The sequence below is a fragment of the Orycteropus afer genome, unplaced genomic scaffold (genome assembly GCF_000298275.1).
Source record: "Orycteropus afer afer isolate SDZICR_OR568_19922 unplaced genomic scaffold, OryAfe1.0 scaffold00021, whole genome shotgun sequence".
NCBI classification, from domain to species: domain Eukaryota; kingdom Metazoa; phylum Chordata; class Mammalia; order Tubulidentata; family Orycteropodidae; genus Orycteropus; species Orycteropus afer.
The window spans coordinates 20,906,557-20,917,031 of NW_006921608.1; the positions used below are offsets into that span (position 1 = coordinate 20,906,557).

Here is a 10,475-nt window from a genome sequence, read left to right on the forward strand (position 1 = left end):
CAGTCATCTGGTTGAAGTCACAAAGACCATGGCTGTAAGAGCTGCCCCAAGTAGTATCTGCACCACAGTGTTTGACTTCTAACTGAAAGCTTGGAGATCCTGGTATATTAAGGAGCCTTGGAAGAAAGGCCAGGCAATTTACTTCTGAAAAACCAGCCATTGAAAATCCTATGGAGCACAGTTTACTCTGAAATACATGGGGTTGCCATGAGTCAGAGTCGACTTGGCAGCTGGGTTTTTCTTAGTGTGATACCTGATGGTATTTTAATGGTTTTACAGCAAACACAGTACTTCTGTCTAAAAGGTATCTGCAAACTACAGATGTCTAGATAACCCATAACAAAGAGAAAGGTAAGAATCATATTAGGAATGCTCTTTTTACCACTCACATGGAGAGAGTATTTTCCAGGGCAGTGAGTCTGTCCATGTATCACCTGTTAAGCAAGTGCTCTTGCAATCTTCATTTTTGCATTAGATAACTTCATTCAATGTTACGAAATATTTATGATTGTAAATTGGTGTCAGTACTAGTAGAACCTATCTAACTTAAAGGCAGTAATGAGAATAAAAATGAGCCAAAGTGATCTTATGGAAGTCAGATACACCTTTGCAGTATTTATTTTTTTACCAATTCTTGACACCAGCTGTTATCCTATGGGAGTCTTCGCTGCCAGGTTTGATGATCCATTACAGTGGTGACACAGAACTCAGGTTATACTTTGGATTTCCAATTTTGATCCCTTAATGAGTGGTTGGGATTGGTAGCCAGGCGTTACCAAGCTCTGGTCTCTGGGTCATATAGGTTGAGGCTTTCATGGTCCATGAGTCCTTTGGATTGTTTCCATCCATCTTTGATTGTCTTCACTCATCTTTACTCCAGTCAAGAAGAGACCAACAGTTGTCACTTAGATGTCTGCTCACAAGCTTTTAAGACCCCAGTCACTACTCACTGAAGTAAGATGTAGAACAGTATTTTTGTATACCATGTTATGCACAATTGAGTTTGATTACCGTGGTCCCCAGCCCATAAGCCCAGTGATCTGTGCCATCAAGGTGCTTGTTTGTCCCTAAAAAGTTACCCTCACTTTGCTGCATCTTATGTTTAAACTGCATATGCACATTTTTATAGCACATACAAATATATATATAGAATGCCAAACATGTATGGTCATGGGTATATTCCTGTTTGCCTGTCCTTATCTACCTATGTGTACATCCATAGATTAGTGTTTGCTGTTACTGATAACGCAGTATTGTGTCCGCAGTAGTATTTGCCTTTATTGTTTGTTCCTCTGTATCTTCTTTTTCCTTAGTGATATTGTGCTAGTCACATGCTTTTGTTATATTACTTTTCCCTTCACCCTTATCAAACTTACTTACTATCCATCTCTTTTCCCTCCCTGCCCATTTTTCTTTTGTCTTTAACATAATTTTTTGAGATAGGCAAAGCATACTTTTTCAGTTATTTGTGATTGCTTAGTATGTCAGGCACTGTCTTAGCTTTACAGAATTGAGTATGTTCTGGTTACCAAGTGCCACTCTGACAATATACCACAAATGGGATGGCCTTAACAGTTTATTCTCTTACAGTTCAGGAGGCTAGAAGTCTGAGTTCCAAGGGCCAGGCTCTAGGGGCTGTGTGAAAACCCCTCAACCTTGGACTTCAGCTCTGCCTCTTGCTTCCGGCCCACTGAAACTAGAGGCATCTCTCTATTCAGGCAACTGCTAGCTACTGAGGCTGACAAACCCAAGCTTGACAAGTGAAAAGGCACAGTCCTGATGTTACCAAAACCACATGGCAGGCCTTAAATTCAAGTCCCTTGAAAGTCCCAAGGTCGGCACAGCATGGCAGGCTGCTGAACGACGACGGCTATATGCAGGGTTCAAGTGTGCCATAAGCTAGCGACCATTCCCAAAGCTGTTTCTTACTACATCCCTAAAGCAGCTACTGAGCTGCCTGTGGTAGGACCTACCATGGAGGTGACTGCCAGTCTCATCATGGGGAATAACTGCCACCAGCTGCCCAGCCACTCAACCAGGCCCAGCCAGGTTGACACAAACTTAATCACCACAGTAGTAAAATACTAAAGCAGTTCTCCCCCCCCCCCCAACTATAACATCAAACTTAAATACTGGGCGAGAAATAGTAAAAAATGCGATCAATAAAAATGCAATGATCTTCTTAGCACCTTAAGAATATCATTTAGGGTTTTAAAATATTTTGAATATTTTACTAAAAAAAGAACTTAAGTCAGTTTATCACTTAGGTTTATTTTCAGGGAGCAAGCAGCGCTTTGTTAAGAACCATTAGTGACAGTCAAAAAGCTTTCTATAAAGTATTTTTCAGGTTATCCTGAACAAGTTCATAAATCATAATTTTTAAATGCCTGACTGGAATCTATGAAATATCAAAATTATAATCTCCCACTGTAAGAAACAAAAGCATCAGCCATACATAAAGAGTTATTAAATTCTATTTTCAAGAATAAGTGACTATATCCTTTTATTAGATGGTCACTAGGTAAAATTTTTATAGAATTTTTAATGATTTAAGACCTCTCATATATACTTAGGTTTTCTTAGGCAATAATCCATCACATTACTAGCTTTCTAAAATTGTAGCATATGTGATACTGTTTTTTGATAGCAGTTTTAAAACCACAATCAAGGTGAATGGGACTTTAAAAAAAAAATCTAAAATATATACTTTATGCTTATTTTCAAAGCACTAGTATATTGGTGTTCTCCCTCTCCCCCTCCTTTTTTTAAAATTGTGTTTAATTCCACTGTTGTTGAAAGGTAAATTTATAGATCAAATGATGAAATTTCAGATTCTAGTAAAGGTTAAAAAAAAAAAAAAAAGAAAACTTGTCTTTTTTATTTAAAGCTTTACAGAATAGACTAACCAGAATGACTTGAAAAGAGAGGTGGCTTTTCTAGTGATGAAAGCATGGAGTCATAACCTGAAAAAGCTAGGTGGAATTATTAGATCTTTTGGTTCTTGTCACCTGCTTACAGCAGCCTCTATCAGTATAGTACATTGATATGAAATCCTTTGAAATATATAATCTTTTAAAAAAATAAGGAACTTATACAGAATGATCACATACTGATAGGTAAGGGTACTGGAATGACTGGTGTGTATTTTTTTTTTAAAACCCTCATTTTAGATTGGCATAAATTTTAATTATTTTTACATTTCCAGTAGCATTTCATTTTGAGATGTATCAAGCTAGTATAATGTTTCGCAATTTGCTAATCCTGGATTCTGAGTCATTTTAAGATGAAAGTAGGAATGTGAAGGTATTTAAGAAAATTAATTTTCTTCTGTAATATCTAATTCTTCATCATCATCATCATCATCATCTTCATCTACTTGATGATCCTTTCTTAGTCGACAGGTAGATGATACCTGTTAAAAGTTAACACCGGTTTTTGTAAGAAACGAGTATTTTTATATGCTTGACATATCTTTTATATGTCCTTAGAGGACAGTACCCAAACCCACCAAAGCCACTGCCATTGAGTTAATTCTGACTCATAGCCACCCTACAGGACAGAATAAAACTGCCCCACAGTTTCCAAGGCTGTAAATCTTTACAGAAGCTGACTACCTCATCTTTCTCCTATGGAGCAGCTGTTGAGTGTGAACCACCAACTTTTTGGTTAGCAACCAAATGCTTTAACCATTATGTCATCAAAGCTCCCATAGGGAGCTCAGTGGCACCTAACAACAACAGATATGAAAAGGCCATAGCTCTGTAGAGATCAAGAGTTAAGCAAGCTAAGGCCCTTGGGCAAAATCCTGTCTGCCTTCTGTTATCATAAATGTTTTACTTGAACACCATCATACTGATTAATGTCTATGTCTGCTCTTAATAGTGACAGACTGTATGGGTTGCAAAGCCTCTGGCAGCATAGTGCCTAAGGCACTTGAATGCTAATAAGAAGGCTGGCGGTTGAAACCCACCAGCCACTCGAAAGAAAGGTTGGGCAATCTACTTCCATAGTGATACTGCCTCAGCAACCCAAGGAGGGGTGGCCATGAGTCAGGTCTGACTCGTAACACACAACAACGACGACAATCCCTAACAGAAAAAGGTTGTTGACCCTTGCTCTAGAAATCATGCTTTCTGGAGATAGGAAAAAGGAGACAATTAGATTTTTCTCTAAAGATCTGTGCTTTGGGTATCTGGGTATCTATGGTGGTGGTGGTGGTGGTTGTTACGTGCCACTGAGTCGGATCTGACTCATAGAGACCCTCCTTGGGTTTCCGAGGTGGTATCACTACGGAAGTAGATTGCCCAACCTTCCTTCTGAGGAGTGGCTGGTGGGTTTGAACCTCCAGCCTTCTGGTTAGCAGTAAAACGCCTTAGGCACTATGCCACCAGAGCTCCCTAAGTCATGATTTTTTGTTGTTGTTGTTTTTGCCGTCGAGTCGGCCCCGACTCATAGCGACCCCTCCTTGGGTTTCCGAGGTGGTATCACTACGGAAGTAGATTGCCCAACCTTCCTTCTGAGGAGTGGCTGGTGGGTTTGAACCTCCAGCCTTCTGGTTAGCAGTCAAGTGCTTTAGCCACTGTGGTACCAGAGCTGGGATTTAAACCTAAGCAGTCTGACTTAAGAATCTGTGCTCTTCATATTCTACCAGAGAATAATCTTAACATTCTCCTGTCCTTTCTACCTCTGTTCTCAAGTGGCTTTGGAAAGTAACGTGATTATAGTATAAATTATACTTAATGTAAGAAATAACATCTTATTAGAACTGCACCTAGTATCACCTTCATTTTACAGGAGAGGAAACAGGCCCAAAGAGCATTAAGTTACATGAGGTGATTATAGCTGAAGGGAACATTGTAACTCCTGAACAATTCCAAAGATAAGAGCATAAATTCTTTCAATTACTGCTTTTAGCTCACCTGTCCTGTTCCAGATACACACTTAGCTGACAGCGATGTCTGAAGAGGTGACTTTGAATTTGCTCTTACAGTATCTAAACGAGATGAATAATCTTGTGGATACAGAGTGTTTCTGAAAACCTATTGATTAAAAAAAAAACAAAACATTACTTATAAAGTAGATAACTAAACAATGGAAATCTAGAAAGCCAAATTAACTTCCTCTTAGTTAAGATTTTCCAAAGCAACTCCTCCCCACAAAGGACAAAAATCCAATTATTTATTGTAAATACAAAGGAAAAACAGAAAAAAAACCCCACAAATAATTTAGTCTGGAAAGATGAAAGGTGAAACAATTCTGTTTGAACCATGTGAGAGAGTTCATACCCTGAAAGAGTTTGCAAGCTAGTAGCGAGGTTACCCATCCTTTTGATTCTTTTTGTTCAGCCAGTCCTCAAGTCTTTACTAATTTAACTTCCCTGCAGTACTACCGTAGAAAATCATACCAGTAAATTGGTACCACTGTAATTTATGGATTCTAACCTCATCTAGGATTTGGAATGCCATGACTGTTAGTAGTTCTTTTTCCTTAAAGCAGTGGTTCCAAATCTTAATCACTCCTATCTCTTTTCTCCCATTTCTCTACACAGAAGAAATCTTAATCACTCCTATCTCTTTTCTCCCATTTCTCTACACAGAAGAAAAAAGCAAAAGATAAGGTTATCAGGTGTGAATTCCTTTAACTTCCCTCCTTTATTCCTCACTCTTCCCATCATCCTTTCCTTTTTTAAAGCAAATGTAATTCGGATTCTCCCCAGGATACATTTTCCTTTATTCAAAATTTGGGCAAACAAAGCTTCCTTCTTCTGTAGGCTCTCTCCCCTAATCTACAAACAAGCTTGTGATCTTTTTTTTTTTTTTAATTTATCAGGATTTGGGTGAAGATTTACAGAGTAAATTCTCCCATCATCCTTTCCTTTTTTAAAGCAAATGTAATTCGGATTCTCCCCAGGATACATTTTCCTTTATTCAAAATTTGGCCAAACAAAGCTTCCTTCTTCTGTAGGCTCTCTCCCCTAATCTACAAACAAGCTTGTGATCTTTTTTTTTTTTTTAAAATTACCTTAAAGCATAACAATACTTCTTTAAAAAGTCTCAAATATTCTACTGTCTCCACATTCACTAGTCAACACACTCTACACTGAAATTGTTCTTGCTCTGAATCACCAGTCTTGTCTTCATCTTCACTGGCCCCGTCCTTTAAGCTAGTTTCCCATGCCAGCTCTCATTCCTCTACATCTCCTATACCCTGAGTATTTTCAGAGTTTCCCTTATGCTAACTTTTTAAAAACATGTTCCTCTGAAAGATCTCACCTACACACCATGCATAATGGCTACCCTTCAACCGATCCTCATCTGACAGCCATGTTCATGTGTTGCACCACGTTCTATTTCCCCAGACCAGTAATATTTAATAGAACTTTCTGAGATGATGGAAATACTTGCTGTTCTGTACTGTTAAAAAAGTAGCCAATGGCCACATGTGGCTTCTCAGCACTTGAAATGTGGCTCATGTGACATAGGAACTGAATTTTTACTGTTATTTAATAGTAATTTAAATTTAAACAGCCATGTATGCCTAGTTACAATGATACTGAACAGTGCAGCTTAGATGCACTTTCACAATTACAGACATTACCCTACACCTAGAAGATCAACCTAGAAGCCTGGGCATTCTACTTGAAGTTCTTACCTGAGGTACTTGAGGTTTTGATTTATTAACTCCACATACCTTTCTTTGTAGCTTACTTAAAATTGTCTTACTTAAGACCAAAGTATGATGCTATTTCTTTATTCAAAACCTTTTTGTGGCTCTTGACTACCCTGAGCCCAAATGCCTTAGGTTGATATACAAAGCTTAAGATGACCCCAAACTACCAAGTACTCTTTACTTCTAGCCTCCAGACCTATATGCAGAACTAATGTTATACTATGCCTTTGCAGTGATGGTTCCTCAGCCTGAAATTTTAGGAAACGTACTCATTCTTCAAGAGCCATGTCAAATGTCATCTTTTCCATTTTCTCCTATTCTGTAGTCACTAGCTCCTACTATTAATATGCTCAGTAGTTTTATCTCACTGTTTTGTAATTGATTACATATCAGTCACCACATCTAGAGTTAGTTCCTCTAGCAAGGAGCTCTATTTTAATCTTTGCAGCTTCTCCTAGTTTAAGACAGTAACCTGGTAAATGTTGTTGTTGTTATGTGCCCTGGAGTCATAGCGACCCTTCCTTGGGTTTCCCAGACGGTATCACTATGGAAGTAGACTGTCCAACCTTCCTTCTAAGAAGTGACTAGTGGGTTTGAAACCTCCAGCTTTCTGGTTAGCAGTCAGGTGCCTCAGGGACTATGCTGCCAGAGCTCCTAACCTGGTGTTAATTAAATGAATTAAATAAAATGATGTTAAACATGAACTTAATTCCCATGCTGTAGGGGAAAAAAGGAGACACAAAACAGGGGCTCTCTCTACATACTTGGTTAAACTTCAGAGAACTACAAAGCATCAGAGGAATCAAAGGGTGAAATGTGATTAACTCAAGAGGTGGGGGTTGTAGTTAGAGCAATTTAGCATCCTGGTATGACAGGAAAACTGGGTGATTCATTGAGCTAATTAATTTATAAGCAAGCATTCCTTTTTAGACAACTGGTAAAGATTAAGTTAAAAGTGGTAAATGGGGACAATATATATCTCTTGGATAGAAGTTTAAACCAGTTAAATATTAAAATTAGCATCTTCCTGCAAAATGTAACATTTGTAAGAAAATTTATTGACACTAATGTGTTTTCTAGCATGGTCCAAGATCTCTTCTAGGAGTATCAGATCTCAACACACTTTGAAGTGATTTCAGACAAGTGATTTTTTGAAAGAGAAAACAGGCCTGAGTACTTTTTATGTGAAGAACATATGAAGTAAGATAGTTTGTGATATCACCAGGGTGCCTAACAGCAAGAAATTGGGTACTTTCTGAATAGGTGTCAGCTGTTCTCATAAAGTATAGACTAGCTAGAAGAACAGCAAGTTTTCTGTTCCTTTCTGCATATTATTTCCAAATAAACTTTTCATTTATCTGGTACCCCTTGGTACTTGTTTGATATAATATTACTTCCCCAGGTCCCTTCACTCACCCTGGACTGTTCTGCTCTCCTCTTGGATATTTATCAAATGTTGAATGACATAATAAAAATAGGTCATGCCTAAAGTTCACTGGACACTTGCCTTGTGTCTTGCATTATGTTAACTGCTTTATAGACATTGTTCTTTATTCACAACACTGTACAAAGATTTTGCTGGGCATCCTTCTATCCATCCCTAGTCAAAATCTTATATATACTTATGTATTTCTTACTTTGGACCAACTACTGATCTAAGTATTTTAACTATAGTAATACATTTAATCTTCCCATGAACTTGTATAAAAATACTTATTGTCCTCATTGGGAATGCTAGTCAAAATCATTCCTTGATTCTCCATAATATTTGGAACCTTCCATCATACACACATACATACAGCTTATTATTTTTTTTCCTTTATGGCACTGGTCAAAAAATGAGCATTTTATGAGGTAAGTACTGTATGTATCTCCATTCTAGAGATAAGGAAGCTGAAGTGAGAAGAAGAAAACTTGTTCAATATTACCCCATCAGGCAAATAGCATTCAGAGGCACCACACAGCCCTGAAACCTCAAGTTTTCCATGGATCTCTCCTACAAGCTTCCTAGCTGGCCAATTAAGAATAATGATGTTGTTATGTGCCATCGAGTCAGACCTGACTCATAACGACCCCTCCTTGGGTTTCCGAGGTGGTATCACTATGTAAGTAGTTTGTTCAACCTTCCTTCTGAGGAGTGGCTGGTGGGTTTGAACTGCCAGCCTTCTGGTTAGCAGTCAAGTGACTTAGGCACTACGCTACCAGGGCTCCTAAGAGTAATGATAGGAGAAGTTAAAGGAAATGATGTAACAAATGGAAGCTAAGACCTCTGCAATGAGAAGGAAAAACCTGGGAATCAAAGGGCTTAAAGGAACTTTACTATCAATTAATAAATGTTATGTCAAGGGTATTAGGAAAAGGAGAATAGAAACATTTTTAAAGGGGACTCCAATCTTGTAGAAAAAGGGCCAGGTCACTCATTCAGAACCATGATTCTGGCAGTATTGTGTAGAAAGAATTAAAAAGGTCATCTGTATTCAGACTTCTGCTTTGGGCTCCCAGCTCTGCTACTTACTCGCCTCCTTGGGTATGTTTCTTAACCTCACTGTGCTTCAGTTTTCTTATCCCAATGAGGACAATAAGTATTTTTATACAGGTTCATGGGAGAATTAAATGTATTACTATAGTTAAAATACTTAGATCAGTAGTTGGTCCAAAGTAAGAAATATATAAGTATTTTCTATTTTATTATTTTACAAATGACAGATAAAAGCTTGATTATTTAAAAACAGGACATAAAAAGAAGAATTAAGAACCCTTAGCTTTAGTACTTGAAGAGACAGGAAGTCACCTATTGATAAGCGGCATAAACATAAATGTGGTCATTCATGCATAACTGACATAAAACAGTCAACACTGGAAGCATATACACATGAAGAACTTTCATTTTAGTCAAGCTGTTTTCTGGTTTTAAAGAATTAAGTTGCCTGGAGCCATCAGAGAAGTGGAAAGAAAAGGCTGAAGGGAACTATTTATGGATATTTTTATTAAGTTAAAAATTGGGAATCTTCAAAATTGTCAAATGGTAGACAATTCTCTCATTTGTTAATATAAAACTGGTTATATCTGGAAAGCACATGGCCATTTTCACTACTACTATAGAGAGAATGTGGACAAAGTAGGTCCTGCATGTCTTTCAGCAGAGCTTTTGTGCTTATATTCCTCTTGGAAGGTAAGAAGAGTAGGGCATTTATTCTTCAGTTATGTTTACTGAGGTTTAAATATATTTAATGCTCTCATGTTAGCTGGCCAATCAATTTTCATTTAACGAAAACTCCGTATCTATAAGCCCACATTTATTTCATAGTTAAGTAATTAAGCCATGTGAAAACTGTTAGAATCCTGATTCTGCTATTTAATAGCTAAATAAGTTATTATTAAGTTAAATCTATAATTATATAAGTTAAATAATAACAAAATAAGTTATTTAAAGCCTCTATGTTAGTTTTTGTGTTTGTAAAATAGGAATAACAGCAGCACCTAAACTCAGGATTGTGTAAAGATTGATGAAAACACATGTAAAGCTTTGGGCATTGTGCATGGCATAAACGCTCAAATGTTAGCTTATTTTTAAGCTACTTTAATGAGCTTGTATCACTAGTCAAAATGATAAAATATTTCATTTCATGCAATGAATGGCTTTATGTAGATTCTGTTTCACTAGCTCTTAATAAACTGTTAGAACTTTACTATCAAGTCATGGTTTTTAACCCATGACACTAGTGCTCTCTTTTAAACATTTCCATATTAACAAAAGAACTGAACTTAGACAGTCCTACCTCTAAATCTTCTTCCTCATCAATCCT

At 37.3% G+C, this 10,475-nt stretch overlaps 1 protein-coding gene across 1 annotated transcript in view; it reads right to left on the reverse strand.

The window, feature by feature from the left end:
* Positions 1 to 3,316: 3,316 nt before the first annotated feature.
* The window catches only part of CIBAR1 (CBY1 interacting BAR domain containing 1), a 38,684-nt gene continuing 31,525 nt past the window's right edge, over positions 3,317 to 10,475 (reverse strand). The window contains exons 8-10 of the mRNA XM_042783633.1: positions 10,449 to 10,473; positions 4,920 to 5,039; positions 3,317 to 3,412 (exon numbers count right to left, since the gene is read on the reverse strand). Coding sequence (XP_042639567.1) covers positions 3,317 to 3,412; positions 4,920 to 5,039; positions 10,449 to 10,473 — 241 coding nt within the window. The remainder of the gene's footprint in view (positions 3,413 to 4,919; positions 5,040 to 10,448; positions 10,474 to 10,475) is intronic.